Here is a 17224-nt window from a genome sequence, read left to right as displayed (position 1 = left end):
TTATCATTTAATCATCTAGCCCTATCTTGCGGGCGTTACAATCGATCACTCATTATATTGTCATAAATGTTAATATGATCTTATGGTGTGTGTATGTGTGTGTGTGTGTGTGAGAGAGAGAGAGAAAGAGGGCCTACCGACCCTTTGTGAAATTTTGTCTTTTATAAAAAAAAAATCATTAAGGGTATATTGGTATGTTCAAATAGCTTTAACCGGAAATTTAAACAGAGTTAATCGAAAGGACCACTAATGGTACAAAGTTAATACTAAAAGGACTACCGTCCACCGATGTGTAAGGTTTGATCTATAAGGTTGTGGGGAGTGGTCACCACCAACCCACCGGAAAAGTGGTGTCACCTCTGCGCCACATCACCTTCACCACCAACTCACTAAACTTAGGAAATGGTCACCACTCCACAATTATCTTTTTTTATTTTTTTTATTTTTAATGACTAAATTAGATAAAAACATAATTTAAAACATAATAAAATATTTTATATTAATTAAAATCACGTTACATAATTTAAAACATAAGAAATTAAACCTACATTACTAAAAAAACATAAAAACACATAGAAAATTAAAACTAAAATACTAAAAAAACATAAAAATAACTTTAGAAAATTAAACCTAAATTACTAAAAAAAACATCGAATCTAGTTGCGATATTGGTCGAGAACTTCTTGTTGAATTTTCAAAAACACCATTAAATTTTCCGGGTCGAGATTTGGTTGCGGCACCGTGTTTATGATTTAAAGATTGGTGAGTGCCAATTGTCGCCGACGCTGTTCCTCCGTTGAATCAAAATTTTTTTCTAAAAAATTTAGAGTTTTGTCGATTTTCTCCGCTAGTACGTCCTCGTTGGTTGATTTTCCGATAGACAAAGCCCCTTTTCTCGCTTTGTCCCTTCCCGGTGGTCGACGAAGATGGACGTCCGGTGGACCCTCCCCTTCGGTGGCGTCGAACTCATCATTGAGGTCGAGGTTAACACCAATGTCCAACTCGGACGTTCTTGGCATTTTGTTGGAACCGGTGGTAAATCCCGAATGCGCCATTTCAGGATAAAGAACCCATTTTGGGCCATTGCAACAAACTTCCCATGCTTTTTTGGTTGCCAAAAGGTTTACCATTGTTTGTAATTTTGTATTGGTGCAACGTCGTTGACAAAATGTTGAAATCGTTGCTACCAATCCGATGCATATTTTTTAGATTGTCAAATACGCCGTTAAATTTGGAGCAAGCCGCTCTAAGGTCACGCCATTTAGCATTGACCGAGTCGTATGTCCCGCTCGTTTGCCTTCCTAATAATGCGTGGAAGTGGTCTAAAACACGATTCCAAAAGCTTTGACCCGATTGCGTGCTGCCGACATCCCCGTATTGTGATATGAAAATCCAAGTTTTAGCTAAAGTTGCCTCCTCCTCCTCGGTCCATTGGGTGTTTTACTTTTTCCTTGGATCTTTTGCTTTTTTTTTGCCTTCTACGACTTGGTTGGGTTTCTTCAACCCGTTCGTCGTCGTCGTCATCGTTGAGGTTTACGGGTGAAGATTGAGATAACGGAACTTGAGATGGTTGTGAAGTTTGTGGACGTTGGAAAGTTTTGGGTTGAAAGGCTTGAAATTGTGGTTGAACGAATTGTGGTGGTTGTTGTTGTTGGTAGTAGTGTGGGTGGTATGAAAGATTGGTGAATAGAGGTTGTTGTTGAACGGGGGATGAAAACAATTGCATATAGCCAATATTCGCTGACGGGTCATTTGGAGTGTTTGGGGTGGATGAGTTATTTTGGTTTGGATCCATGGAGGAAAGTATATTTTTTTTTGGTGAGTGTATATGTTTGTGTTCAAAGTGTGTGGTGTGTTTGAAATGAGAAAAAAAAGGTTGATATATATAGAGAAAGGATTGTAATTAATTAATTAATTAATTTTTTTTTACAAACGGTCAAAATCATTCAACGGTCAAAAAATCATATCACCCAATCAATTCTCGCGTCTTCTTCCGTCTACAGCTCCACGCCACAAACAACCCACCGGAAGGTGGGGCGGTGTTCACGCGTGAAGGGGGCTGACACGTCAGCTCCAACGCGTCCTTTTGGCCTCCACTCCGGGCAGCCTAAGGACCATCTATATAATAAAATAAAAAAATCATAACAATTATTTTAGAGAAAAAATGACAACCATAATGAACATTTGTGAAATGTTGTCTACCTTTCATCTATGGGTTATTTTCTTAATTATGAGTAAAAAAATCTAAATATGATTATAGAAATATTAACTATATGAAAAGGCCAAAAGGGAAAGAAGATGCCAAGGCTTTACTGCCACTACTTCCATATCCAAAACTCAATAGATATACCAAGAGACACACCTTCCCTTTTGAAACCCCAGAAACCATGGCTGCCAATATCGCCATTTCCACTTCCTCTTCTTCTTATTCTGCAACTTCACTAGCTACCAAACTTAATATCCCACCAAAACCCTCTTCATTTCGATCCCTCTGTCCTCCAAGAGCAAACTCAAATCGTCGCTTCAAACTTCATGCAAAATTAGGTTTCTACCCTTTTTCATCATCAAGTTACAGTATTTTCTTCAAATTCGATCTTCTTTTGGATCTTTTTGCTGTTCTACAGATGGGTTTTTCGTAATTTTGCAGGAGGAGAAGATGCGGAAGTCAGTAAAGACGGAAAGAAGAAGTTCATTACTAAAGAACAAGAACCAGAACAGTAAGCAATTCGATTCTTGACCTTTTAGAGAGAGCAAAATTGCATTTACTTATGGTGTGTAATTTGCAATGCGCAGGTATTGGCAAACAGCAGGGGAAAGGGACGGGGAGAATCCGATGATGACGCCTCTACCATACATTATCATATTCGGCATGTCGACTCCATTTGTCATCTTGGCTATTGGGTTTCTTAATGGTTGGATCAAGGTGCCCATCCGATGATCAAACCAGTCTTTGTTTAAATTCTAAATGTGATTGATACCTTTCTTGAATTATAAGTTTAAATTTTGTATGAAAAAAGAGGCTCTAAATTTACACGATTAACTTGTTCAAATAGTTGAAATTTCATTGTGATAATTGATAAGTTAAAGGTCTTACATTTAAAATTAAATGAATATGTATATGTCAATACATCATTGTAAACAACCGCGAGTGCACCGATTTATTTTTTGTCCATATGATGTCCTTCAAATATATATATATATATATATATATATATATATATATATATATATATATATATATATATATATATATATATATATATATATATATATATATATATGGTTTCGCTATGGCCTTTTTCACTAGCTATTGTTTGGTTTCACCTCAAAACACTGCGAAAGGAACTATTGCACCAAAATCCCATTTTAGTCGGAAATTCGTTTTGTCCATAGGAGGTCCTTAAACTTATTTTTTTGTTTCATTTTAGTCCTTTTTAATGCTACTACCCATTTATTGCTCGCTTTGGCATTTTTGTCTAATGTCAAGTCCGAGATGAGCTCATTAGCTTAGTATATTAGTAAACTTGGTGTCAGACCCATGTTAATTAATTAAAAAAAATAAATATCAAAATATAAATATTAAGTATTAATTAAATTTTAAAATAAAGAAGGAAAAAACATAATTATTGCAATTTAAGATCATATTTATTACGTTTAAAACTTTACTTATATAGCTATGTGACTTTTTAATTTTAAAAATTAAAAAAAACCTAGAAATTGACATGTGAATATTATTTATTTCAAAAATATCACAAAATGACAAATGTCAAAACTTATGAGAGATTAACATGTGACAAAATGAATTTTCATTTATTAGAGTAGATTTCAAAAATACCACAAAATGATAAGTGTCAAAACTTATGAGAGATTGGCATGTGACAAAATGAATTTTCATTTATTAGAGTAGATATTATGTGCGAAATCTAACATATTATGTGAATTTATTTAAAAGAAAGTTTTAATACGAAATTCTAAACATTTGAGAAGTTTGAATTAATAAGAAAAGTGAGAAAAATATTGAATTATTAAAATTAAAATGTTTTTTTCTTTTTTAAATTTAAACAAATAATTTAGATAAATAAACAAAGAAAACTAATGAGGCTTTAATTTAGGAATTTTAAGATTAGAAGGAAAGTTTATTAAGGAAATTGATATGCATTTATTATTATATTTAAATACTATATTAAATTTAATAAAATGGAAAAAACCATAAAATAACATGTGGAATAAAAATTAATTTAAAATAACCACAAAATGACATGTGGCAAATTGAATGAGAATGTAACATGTGACAAAAATGATTTTTATTTATTATAGTAGATAGTCTAGATTGTTCAAACGAGTGAGATCTTTGAGCATAATTCTAAAGTTATTATAAGATTTGGGAAGCTTATTTGTCCTCACAAAGAAATAAAGCCATAGCCCACCAGCATAAAGGATTACCATACAAAGTGGTGAATCCTTGAAAGGATTGCACAGGTCTATCGAGGATATGGTGGTATGTGGAGGTCTCTTCTTTGGAGACATTTAGTGGGGCCTGACTTCCTTACCTATTCGTTTCGGTGGTTTGGGTGTGTACTCGGTATACGAGGTTTCCTCCTACGCATTTGTAGCCTCGAGGGCCCAATCTTGGGCATTACAAGACCACATCTTACGTGACATTGGTGTATTTGGTATGGACTCGGATTACCTATGTGCTATGATTCGTCTTCGCGATACTATTCTGGGATTTGACTGTAGCGGTTTCACTAATAAGGACACCGCCCCCCCTAAATCCCAAAAAGCTTTGGTGTGTGCCCTTTTTAGCAAAATCGTCCAAGATATGGAAGTCGACTTCGACATGACTGTCAGACAGAAAGCAGTCTTTGAGTGTCTGCGGACACCTCATGCTCAGGATTTTCTGCTAACTATCCCTATTGATGGTTTTGGCCAGCATATGTCTCCTGTGGCGTACCGAACTATCCTTCGTTACCGCCTCATGATTCCCCTATTCCCAATTAACGAGATATGCCCAGTTTGCCGCAAGGCATGTTTGGATACCTTTGGAGAACACGCAGTTCATTGTAGAGAGATCCCTGGTTTCAAGTACAGACATAATGTGGTTCGGGATGTTCTCTTTGATGCTTGTCGGCGTGCTGGTATTTCTGTGAAGAAAGAAGGGTCAGTGAACTTTTTGACGGACCCGCAAGATGGAAGATCCACACTTAGATCGGTTGACATTTTGGTAAGCATGCGTGCGTGGATCTTACTGGGGTCTCTCCTCTCGTTGGTTTGGGGAGTGGGGGTTTCACAGCAGGTCATGCCGCTTTGAAAGTCGCTGCGTGCAAAGTGGTAAAGCACGAGAATGCATGTATAGAAAATCAACATGTGTTTGTACCTTTTGCATTCGATACATTTGGTTTTCTCGCACCAGAAGCGGTGAAGCTCATCAATAGAGTCCAACGGGTCATGCATTCTAATGTCATATCTCCTAGATTATGACATCCCCATTTTCAGGGCCAGAAAAGATCGGTTTTGTTTATGCTTTATAAAAATCAAAGTACTTCTTTTAATAAAAATGTTGCGAAATTTGTTCCCAGTAAAACATGATAAATACGTTATCAAAGCATTTCCGAAGAAATGTATTTTTTATTCATTTTAAAACATTTGGGATGACATTGTCAATACAGAAACATAAGCATAAACAGAACTTACATTCATTTACACTAGTGATCTAGACCTCTTTAATCTCTCAGTGTAATGTAACTTCATATCAACACCTGTGATACAAATAAGCTTGAGTGGGTCAGGTTGGGAAACCTGGTGAGTACATAGGGTTTTCAACCAACAATAATATAATTATTATGTTTAAACATCAAACAATCAACCCAATTACTCATCCCCATTATCTTCTTTACTCTTAAGGATCTACCCTAAGAATCAACTATTCCTCGTTCATTCATTCCTAAGGATCATCCTAAGGAATCGGCACGAAGTCCATCATCACCGGGGTTTAGGCACTAAGTCTGCATAGTCGCCAGGATTTATACAACAGACACTAAATCCGCATAGTCGCCAGGGTTTAGGCACTAAGTCTGCATAGTCGCCAGGGTTTATACAACAGGCACTAAGTCCGCATAGTCGCCATGGTTTTGGCACCAAGTCGGCATGATCGTCAAGGTTTAGGCACCAAGTCTGCATGGTCGTCAGGGTTTAGAGTACACCGGGTGAACACATCGTTCACAACACCTACAGGTTGCGAGCCTGCTAGTGTTCCGCTGGACTGTCTAGAATAGTCCGTGGTTGTCATTCATACTCTGCTAGATGACAGGGCCAACATTTGGGAACAAGGCTTCTCACATCGTCCACCTCTCACCCTTAACTCATGGTCTATATCACCTCTCAACTCATCATCCAACTCATATTTCAACTACCTATGTTTTACCCAGCATATTATGTAGATATAAATACATATACAGTTTAAATCATATAAAACTTGTATAAAATCGTTCATCCAGCATAGATAGCAAGTATACATATAATATGCACACATAGCACGTAGTTTATATAAAATACTTCATATCTATGTGTAAGATGAAAGTAACTATGCACTCACTTGATAAGGTGGTGACTCGGTACTCGGACATCGCTTCGTTTACTTTAAAATAATTTCCTTCGACGAAACCTAGTATTATTACCACTAGATTTTAGTCTAATATTTATCGTGACTAATTATTAGTCTTTATTATTATTATTATTATATAAACGTTTAAACAATACTTTCCAACCACTATGTACAGACAGGGGCCAGACATAAAACACCGGAGGGCATGACCATTTTGGCATATAGCACTTCTGAAATCCAACAACCCTATGCGGCCCTTTAAACCAGATTCCCCGTACCGCGAGTAGTTAAAAAGATATTATAACGACACTTATATAAGTCATAATAATAGCTCAAATATTTATTATAAGTTCATAATAACAATACTAATTTTAAATATAAGTTATATTAAAATAGGGTAAGCATAACTTACTTACAATGGGGTTTTAGCTAGGAGTCGGGTTCTGCAGGGGCAGAACTTCGTCGCTGAATCTTTCTAAGAAAGATTCGTGCAGCGCTTCAGCGCTCACCTTACTATACTAAAACTATAAAAAGAGAAGTCGAATCACGAGGGACCGAAATGCTCGGGGGATAAGAAGAGAAAGACTCTTGAATCAAGAGAATGGTGCAAGAAATATGAGAGCCCAAGCCTCTTATTTATAGTAATTGAATTTACAAAAACTACCCTCCATAATTACTTTATGACCTTATAGTTATATAAACGACTAAACACCCCTTCATAATATTATTTTAAATAGATTTAAGGATATGTGTACTAAACTAATGTCGAAAGTACTCAACACTAGTCTTATAATAACAGCATCGTCGATACCTTTCTAATGATATATACATTTGTATATATATATGTGTACGTATATATGATTTATACTTTATTTTAATACGTAAATATGCTATTATAATTTGTAACCCGTTCATACGAACTCTACTTTTGACGTTCTTTATATCCACGCGTTGGTATTTACGAGTGCTACAACTTTCATTTAGACGCCGTCAGCTAATTCTCATTCTATCTCAGATTTACAAAACTGTATCGAATTTATCGCGCTCGAAGAGTAGAGGCTAAGCTTCATCCATAACTTTCGCATACGAGCTCCGTATTTGACGTTATTAATATCCACGCGTAGGTAAAAATAAAATCTACAACTTTCCTTTTTACTCCGTCGGCTAGTTTTCGACCGATCTTAAATTTAACAGTAGGAGGTGATTACACTGTTAAATGTCCGCGTAAAATTCAAAAATTTTACATACGGACTCCGTTTTCGTCTGTCTTTTTGTCGTTGAGTTCCTATTAATGAGATCTTCAATTCTCATTTAGGTCGCGTTGGCCAAAAACCGCTCGATCTAAATTTCGAATTCTGGGCTGTGCACTGCTATGCAAAATCTTAGAAAAATTATAACTTCCTCATACGAAGTTAGATTTGGGCGTTCTTTTTATGTACACTCTCGGTTTAACGTATACTACGACTTTTGTTTAGATTGCTAAGGCTAAAAAGTCTTCTATCGTAAATTCACTATTTACGTCTCCCGGTGTCGTGCTGGTTTTGCCGTAAAACTTCGACGTGCCATAACTTCTTCGTTATAACTCGGATTTTGGCATTCTTTATATGTACGGAACCCTTGTAACATATACTACAACTTGGTTAAGATTAATCCTTCTAAATAATCTTCCATCAATAACTCATTTTTGATGCTCATCGTCTCTAAATTGACTAGCCCGGATATGCGGGCGTTACAATTATCTCCCCCTTAGGATGATTACGTCCCGGAATCATCAACGAAACAGGGTTGTATAATGACTCCGTACGTTATATCTTTATCCTAGGTAATAATCGTAACTTCTATGTTCCTTCGAATGAGTATCTAATTGTTGGACTTTTCGACTGCAGGCGGTGCTTGATCTTGCACTTGCTCCCTATCTCACGTTAGACTCCAAATTATGACCTTCAAGTCACAATCTCGATCCTCAATGGATACGAACTTAAGATAAGTTTTTTTTATTACTATAACGGAACGATGTGTCATATTCTAATGACCTATCATCGTATGTTGCAACGCTTAGACTCAGGTCTCTTAGAGTCTTCCAGAACAGACTATACTTTCGATCATGTTCTAATCTCATCTTAAAAGGTAGTATTTCTAGCTACAAGCAACTTTTCGCGATACCTCTACTGATCGCTTTTTATTTCAATCTTCCGTCTTAAGTGAGATGCTACATCGAACTTGATTCTCTGAACCACATAACATACTTAGCATAGTCGGACTCAATTTCATATGACCACTAGGGTCGGAATAACAATCATCTTCTTAATCATTACCGAAACGATGGTAACGACATACTTGAATAAAACGAAATCAATTACTAGCTCCTTGGTAACCTTGTGACTTTCCCTGATCCAAGCGTGAGTCCTGTGCTTCCGATAGTATAGGCCTCTACTACCTTTCACACCTACTCATACTCGTCCCAAGTATTGTCTCGCAGTTCTCCAAGTCATTATCACAAAAACAATTTTAACACATACAAATGTGTCCAAACAATCATATAATTTTCCCTAGACTCTACTAGGACTTCTTCCATGCATATCTTCAACAACAATTCTGCTTCAACTCGGTTGGTGATGGAAACACCAGACGATAGGACAACTTTAGGAATTACACCAATCGTTCTATCATCCCGCCAATCAAATATGTACATTCGTACGTACCATACTCCTCTATACGTAACGTTATTTTATGAGACGTATTCTAAAAGCAAGATACCACTCTTACGATATCTTCTGATAGGTATCATTCACTATTGTAAGCCTTCTCATTTCCTCCATTTATTCAATTCACTATGAGTCTTCACCATGATGTTCTGCACACCAAAGCCGTCGTTTGGTGTATCGAGACGAGAATATAGATAGAGGAAGGTTTAGACGCGTATTCCTCCTTATTAATTCGAAAAATTACATGCCAGTTCTAATATTGTAATTAAACGTTTAGAAATCTGAACACATAAAGTTTCCAGATCCGGTCGGCAACAGACCATAGATCCGATCAAATGATAGCATTATAAAGCATCACAAATCATTTAGCACATAAAAGCATTTTAGGCATTTTCCCTAATTAAGCTAGTGCTTATGTCTATTCAGGTGTACTTCCTAAAATATATTAGACACACTCCTCACGATCATCGCTTAGCATTCTAAGTTTAAGTCTAGAAATAAATCCTTATTCCTAGTTCGCGTAAACTAATGCTCTGATACCAACTGTGACATCCCCATTTTCACGGCCAGAAAATACCAATTTTGTTTATGCTTTATAAAAATCAGAGTACTTCTTTTAATAAAAATGTTGCGAAATTTGTTCCCAGTAAAACATGATAAATACGTTATCAAAGCATTTCCGAAGAAATGTATTTTTTATTCATTTTAAAACATTTGGGATGTCATTGTCAATACAGAAACATAAGCATAAACAGAACTTACATTCATTTACACTAGTGATCTAGACCTCTTTAATCTCTCAGTGTAATGTAACTTCATATCGACACCTGTGATACAAATAAGCTTGAGTGGGTCAGGTTGGGAAACCTGGTGAGTACATAGGGTTTTCAACCAACAATAATATAATTATTATGTTTAAACATCAAACAATCAACCCAATTACTCATCCCCATTATCTTCTTTACTCTTAAGGATCTACCCTAAGAATCAACTATTCCTCGTTCATTCATTCCTAAGGATCATCCTAAGGAATCGGCACGAAGTCCATCGTCACCGGGGTTTAGGCACTAAGTCTGCATAGTCACCAGGTTTATACAACAGGCACTAAATCCTCATAGTCGCCAAGGTTTAGGCACTAAGTCTGCATAGTCGCCAGGGTTTATACAACAGGCACTAAGTCCGCATAGTCGCCATGGTTTTGGCACCAAGTCTGCATGATCGCCAAGGTTTAGGCACCAAGTCTGCATGATCGTCAGGGTTTAGAGTACACCGGGTGAACACATCGTTCACAACACCTACAAGTTGCGAGCCTGCTAGTGTTCCACTGGACTGTCTAGAATAGTCCGTGGTTGTCATCCATACTCTGCTAGATGACAGGGCCAACATTTGGGAACAAGGCTTCTCACATCGTCCACCTCTCACCCTTAACTCATGGTCTATATCACCTCTCAACTCATCATCCAACTCATATTTCAACTACCTATGTTTTACCCAGCATATTATGTAGATATAAATACATATACAGTTTAAATCATATAAAACTTGTATAAAATCGTTCATCCAGCATAGATAGCAAGTATACATATAATATGCACACATAGCACGTAGTTTATATAAAATACTTCATATCTATGTGTAAGATGAAAGTAACTATGCACTCACTTGATAAGGTGGTGACTCGGTACTCGGACATCGCTTCGTTTACTTTAAAATAATTTCCTTCGACGAAACCTAGTATTATTACCACTAGATTTTAGTCTAATATTTACCGTGACTAATTATTAGTCTTTATTATTATTATTATATAAACGTTTAAACAATACTTTCCAACCACTATGTACAGACAGGGGCCAGACATAAAACACCGGAGGGCAGGACCATTTTGGCATATAGCACTTCTGAAATCCAACAACCCTATGTGGCCCTTTAAACCAGATTCCCCGTACCGCGAGTAGTTAAAAAGATATTATAACGACACTTATATAAATCATAATAATAGCTCAAATATTTATTATAAGTTCATAATAACAATACTAATTTTAAATATAAGTTATATTAAAATAGGGTAAGCATAACTTACTTACAATGAGGTTTTAGCTAGGAGTCGGGCTCTGCAGGGGCAGAACTTCGTCGCTGAATCTTTCTAAGAAAGATTCGTGCAGCGCTTCAGCGCTCACCTTACTATACTAAAACTATAGAAAGAGAAGTCGAATCACGAGGGACCGAAATGCTCGGGGGATAAGAAGAGAAAGACTCTTGAATCAAGAGAATGGTGCAAGAAATATGAGAGCCCAAGCCTCTTATTTATACTAATTGAATTTACAAAAACTACCCTCCATAATTACTTTATGACCTTATAGTTATATAAACGACTAAACACCCCTTCATAATATTATTTTAAATAGATTTAAGGATATGTGTACTAAACTAATGTCGAAAGTACTCAACACTAGTCTTATAATAACAGCATCGTCGATACCTTTCTAATGATATATACATTTGTATATATATGTGTACGTATATATGATTTATACTTTATTTTAATACGTAAATATGCTATTATAATTTGTAACCCGTTCATACGAACTCCACTTTTGACGTTCTTTATATCCACGCGTTGGTATTTACGAGTGCTACAACTTTCATTTAGACGCCGTCAGCTAATTCTCATTCTATCTCAGATTTACAAAACTGTATCGAATTTATCGCGCTCGAAGAGTAGAGGCTAAGCTTCGTCCATAACTTTCGCATACGAGCTCCGTATTTGACGTTATTAATATCCGCGCGTAGGTAAAAATAAAATCTACAACTTTCCTTTTTACTCCGTCGGCTAGTTCTCGACCGATCTTAAATTTAACAGTAGGAGGTGATTACACTGTTAAATGTCCGCGTAAAATTCAAAACTTTTACATACGGACTCCGTTTTCGTCTGTCTTTTTGTCGTTGAGTTCCTATTAATGAGATCTTCAATTCTCATTTAGGTCGCGTTGGCCAAAAACCGCTCGATCTAAATTTCGAATTCCGGGCTGTGCACTGCTATGCAAAATCTTAGAAAAATTATAACTTCCTCATACGAAGTCAGATTTGGGCGTTCTTTTTATGTACACTCTCGGTTTAACGTATACTACGACTTTTGTTTAGATTGCTAAGGCTAAAAAGTCTTCTATCGTAAAATCACTATTTACGTCTCTCGGTGTCGTGCCGGTTTTGCCGTAAAACTTCGACGGGCCATAACTTCTTCGTTATAACTCGGATTTTGACATTCTTTATATGTACGGAACCCTTGTAACATATACTACAACTTAGTTAAGATTAATCCTTCTAAATAATCTTCCATCAAAAACTCATTTTTGATGCTCATCGTCTCTAAATTGACTAGCCCGGATATGCGGGCGTTACATAGATCCACAAATGTTGTTTTCAAAAGAATTGGTTTTGCCATCTAGAAAGGGCTAGCGGTGCAGCTTGTTGCTCGTTTGCCTTCAATCGATATGTATTGAACTATTATAATTAAAGGAATTCCAAATTTATTGGATGTTTAAAGGATGAAACCATTACAAATTCCACCATCCGAGTAACACTATCAATACACAAATAACCATTCACCACATGTAAAAGGCGTTTTCACATCACACAAGGGATTTACACATGTTTATCAACAATGTCTCGACACAAAGAAGATGTTGAAATTAATGTCAAACCCATGACATGTTTGTTGAATACACGACATTTGAGTCAACTAACACAAGTCTTTATTTATATTATCACACAATACGTGTTATTGATGCACCGCCCATCCATGTGCCTGATCCAAGAAAACATATATATAAATTTTTGATTGGTCAAGAAAAATTAGAGTCGTTTTTTGGTAGATTACTAGGGAGTCTAAATAGATCTAGTTGTAACATTAGTAAAGTGGAATTAAAGTTTTAACTTCTAAGTTTAAATTTTTATAGATAAGATAATTTTTTATTTAGTTAAAAATGTTATTTAAAATGTTAACATTTAAGAAAATGTATTTTAAAAATAGGATTTGACTTTTCAAGATTTGGAGTTAATGTATTTGATCTTGACTAACCATTTTGAACTAGATTTTGGATTTATTTTGTAAGGATATTAACTTTAGGTTTGAAATGGAATTTTAAGGACTTAGAAGTTTTAAATACAATGTTATATTTGGTTAACTGAAAAATAGAAAGTTAGAAGGACATTTTTTTTTTTCAAAAATGAAAGTTTGGATCACTAACCTGTAAAACCTTTTCATTATGAATGTTTTTTTTTGTGTGGAAAAGAGAAGGAAGTTTGCTCTTAAAGAAAGAACTCAAAATTTATGTGAAATTAAAGTCTCATTAGAGTTCAAACACTTGTTGAAATAATTTGATCCTCATAAAAACTGTTTTATGATGACACATTGGTCTTGATAGGTTGATGAGAGGTAAGTGGAGGTTGGTTCACTCTTATGCTCCATTTATGATGGGACTATAGAATCCCCATATCACTTGTTTGCAAGATATCTATTCATGAATTTTATATAACGTTAGACAGTTTGATAATGGAATCTCCATTTTCAAAGCTCGATGATGGAATCTTCATTTTCCCGTGTTCTCTTTGGCAAAGAAGAAGTGGTTGTGTTAGGTGGGATTATACAAAACTCAATGGGGGAGAAAAGAAAGGTCTTACATGTCGTAATTTTAATGGTCGATTTTGATAAAATTATATATCAATTGTTTTATTTTTGCTTTCTAACAGATATAGCAAAAGAAAGAAAATACCTATACATGATGAATACATCAGCCTACTCTAATTTTTTTTATTCTTATATTTTTTGCTAATTTCTAACTATTTTTTAATATTTATATTTTCTGCTAATTTCTAACTATTTTTTTAATAAAATATTAATTGTTTAAAAAAATTGTAAATTTAGCCAAATACATTAATTACTTTGTGGAAAATAGCAAAAAAAAACCCAAAATTACAAAACTAGCCCTTAAAATCGCAGATGGACTAAGTCAATCTGTGATTTCGCATTTCTATCTGCGAACGTACAAGTGCCTAAAGCACATCTGTGCTTTAGGCACTTGTACGTTCGCAAATGGAACAGTCCATCTGTGAATTTGTACATTCCATCTGTGATTTCGTAGCTATTTTGTATAAAATGTTTTTTTTTCACTATCTTGTTTAGAGAAACTTTCTCTTTCCACCTCCCGCCAGTTACAACGCAAACCAAATATTCATTCATTTTTTTAGAGAGGTTTTAAACAAATTTTCCAAAGAAATAACAACAAAAATGATAATTTTTTGAAAAATTTTATATATAATAAGGTTGTTCCGTAGTTAAACCCTATCAATTTCGTAGTCAAAATAATAATAATAATAATAATAATAATAATAAAATAACACACAAAATCGTAGGTGAATAGAGAGGAAATCGCAGATGGACATAGTCCATCTGCGATTTTAGGCTGGAAAGGGGTTATATATACAATAGGAAAAAAAAACCACCTGCGAACGTACAAGTGGCTAAAGCACGTGTGTGCTTTAGCCACTTATACTTTCGCAGATGGAATGACGAAATCACAGATGAATTATATCCATCTGCGATTTTAGTGCGATTTTAATGGCTAAAAATACAATTTTGGTTTTTTTGGCTATTTTTCACAAAGTAATTAGTATATTTGGTTAAATTTGTAATTTTTTTAAAAAAAGTCATAGTGGATTAGTGGTTCATTACTATCAGCAATTCCAGATAAATATCTTATTCTTCTTTCTAGGCTTTTTCGTTGGTAGGACCAAGTTTAGTTGATCGGATGGCATGGGATGAAAATTGTAATATTTATGACCAAAAGTACAATAAATTCCCAAAGGGGAAGTTTATACAAACGTGGGATTACTCAAGGGACTATTTATGCAGTTCCTTCAAGATTCCCTGCGATTTCATACGAGCAAAGAGCCACAACATCATCCAGCCGTCCATTTTTATACCCCACCTCCCCATCCAACAGTAGATAAACGTCCCACGTCACATTTTTCTTATCATGAAACAAACAGCTCTCATTCCACCACGTGTAACTGTCGATGCGTTATTACTACCTCGATCCGACGACCGTCGTACTTTTTCTTACAACTAAACGCTTCTTACAGGCCCCAGGCTTCCCGGAGCTCCGGCGTACTCATCACAGCCGGAGGATTACTTGAGCTTCGCGCCAAATAATCCGAATTATCCTTTGAAAAGATTAGATAATCAACCCTATGGCGGATTCGGATAACGAATCAGGAGGTCACAACGCCGGCGGCGAGTTATCGGCGAGGGAGCAGGACAGGTTCCTGCCGATTGCAAACGTGAGCCGGATCATGAAGAAAGCGTTACCGGCAAACGCGAAGATCTCGAAGGATGCAAAGGAAACGGTGCAGGAGTGCGTATCGGAGTTCATCAGTTTCATCACCGGGGAAGCATCCGACAAGTGCCAAAGAGAGAAGAGGAAGACAATCAACGGCGACGACTTGCTGTGGGCGATGACGACGTTAGGGTTTGAAGAGTACGTGGAGCCTCTGAAGGTGTATTTGGCAAAGTACAGGGAGATAGAAGGGGAGAAGACGACGTTGGGAAGACAAGGCGAGAAGGATGGGTCATCTGGAGGTGGTGGTGATGCGGCTGCTGGCGGTGGAGGGAGTGGTGGCGGTGTAAATTCGGGTGGGTATAATGACGGCGGTGGAGGGATGTATGGAGGGATGCAGAACAACATGATGATGGGTCGCCACCACCACCAGATGTACAATTCGGGTTCTTATCATCATCAAATGGGTATGGGGGTAGGGAGTCCAAAGGGCAGTTTGGGCAGATCGGGCAGCATCGGTGGTGGAGGTGGTGGAGCTTCCACTACGAAGCCTAGGTAGGTGTTCGCTGAAATATTTTTAAAAAATCAACTTTTTTTTTTCTAGTCTTTTCTAATATATTTTTAATCAGTCTCATTAACATGTGGAATTTTCAAATATAATTCAACAATCTTATTTTGTTTTACTTTGTAAATAAATAATTGTTAATGAAATGTGTAATTATTTTTCATGTAAAAGTATTATTTTATTTTTGAACGGCCATGTTAATATTTGTATGAGATTGAACTCACGACTTTTTGGTTAGAAATTCCTGTTTAGACACCTTGTTAACATTTTTTTCTTTCTAAAATGAATATTATATTATACCCAATGTTTTAAAAACCGGTTTTTTAATTGAACCGGTCGGGTGACGTTTTCCGGTTTAACCGGTTCAACTGGATGGTCAAACTGGTTCTATATTTTTATATGTTTTTAATTATCCCGCATACATTAATTACAAAACTTGTCGTTTTTTTAGTATTACAGATGTAAATAAAATGCAACATATAAAAACAATCATTATATAATCCAAAATCAAACAAAGAAGCCCAAAACAAACACAAAAATTCAAGACTGTCCGGTTGAATCCGGTCCATTCCTCAATTCAACCGCTTGAACTGGTTTTTTACCAAAATTGGCCGGTTCAATCCGGTCAGAAAATCGTCATAAAACCGGTCCAAATCGAACCATCCTCACCTCCGGTTCAACCGGCCGGTTCGAACCGGTTTTTAAAACACTGATCATACCATATATTATTAGAAAATATATTAATTAGAAATGAGTCGAACATATTATTAGATTTTATATTTTGTCATAAATTTTTTGGATATTTGTTCGTTTAGCATTTATGATTTTGTAATTTACAGAAAACATCATGTGATATATTTAAGATTTTATACGTTGGCAGTTCTGACCATATATAAAAAAATAAATTACAAAAATTGTTTTTGTAATTTACAGAAGAAAATGTGTTTGTGTATTTTTTTTGGGTAAATGTTACTGTAACCCAACTAACTATCGGGTTTTGTTTCAAAAGGTCTCT

The 17224-nt window shown here is 35.8% G+C and overlaps 2 protein-coding genes across 2 annotated transcripts; both read left to right on the top strand.

Annotated features, from left to right (window-relative positions):
- Positions 1–2310: 2310 nt before the first annotated feature.
- LOC145124991 (uncharacterized) lies at positions 2311–3036 on the top strand. Its single transcript, XM_079060475.1, has 3 exons — positions 2311–2544; positions 2648–2717; positions 2794–3036. The coding sequence occupies exons 1-3, from the start codon at positions 2388–2390 to the stop codon at positions 2936–2938; spliced, it is 372 nt and encodes a 123-aa protein (XP_078916601.1). The 5' UTR covers positions 2311–2387; the 3' UTR covers positions 2939–3036.
- Positions 3037–15202: 12166 nt separating this feature from the next.
- On the top strand, positions 15203–16398 carry LOC145124656 (nuclear transcription factor Y subunit B-3-like). Its single transcript, XM_079060073.1, has one exon. The coding sequence runs from the start codon at positions 15559–15561 to the stop codon at positions 16201–16203; it is 645 nt and encodes a 214-aa protein (XP_078916199.1). The 5' UTR covers positions 15203–15558; the 3' UTR covers positions 16204–16398.
- Positions 16399–17224: the final 826 nt, after the last annotated feature.

This window comes from Lactuca virosa, chromosome 7, assembly GCF_052849685.1.
Source record: "Lactuca virosa cultivar CGN04683 chromosome 7, Lactuca_virosa_CGN04683_v6, whole genome shotgun sequence".
NCBI classification, from domain to species: Eukaryota; Viridiplantae; Streptophyta; class Magnoliopsida; order Asterales; family Asteraceae; genus Lactuca; species Lactuca virosa.
This window is presented reverse-complemented; position numbering and strand designations above follow the sequence as displayed.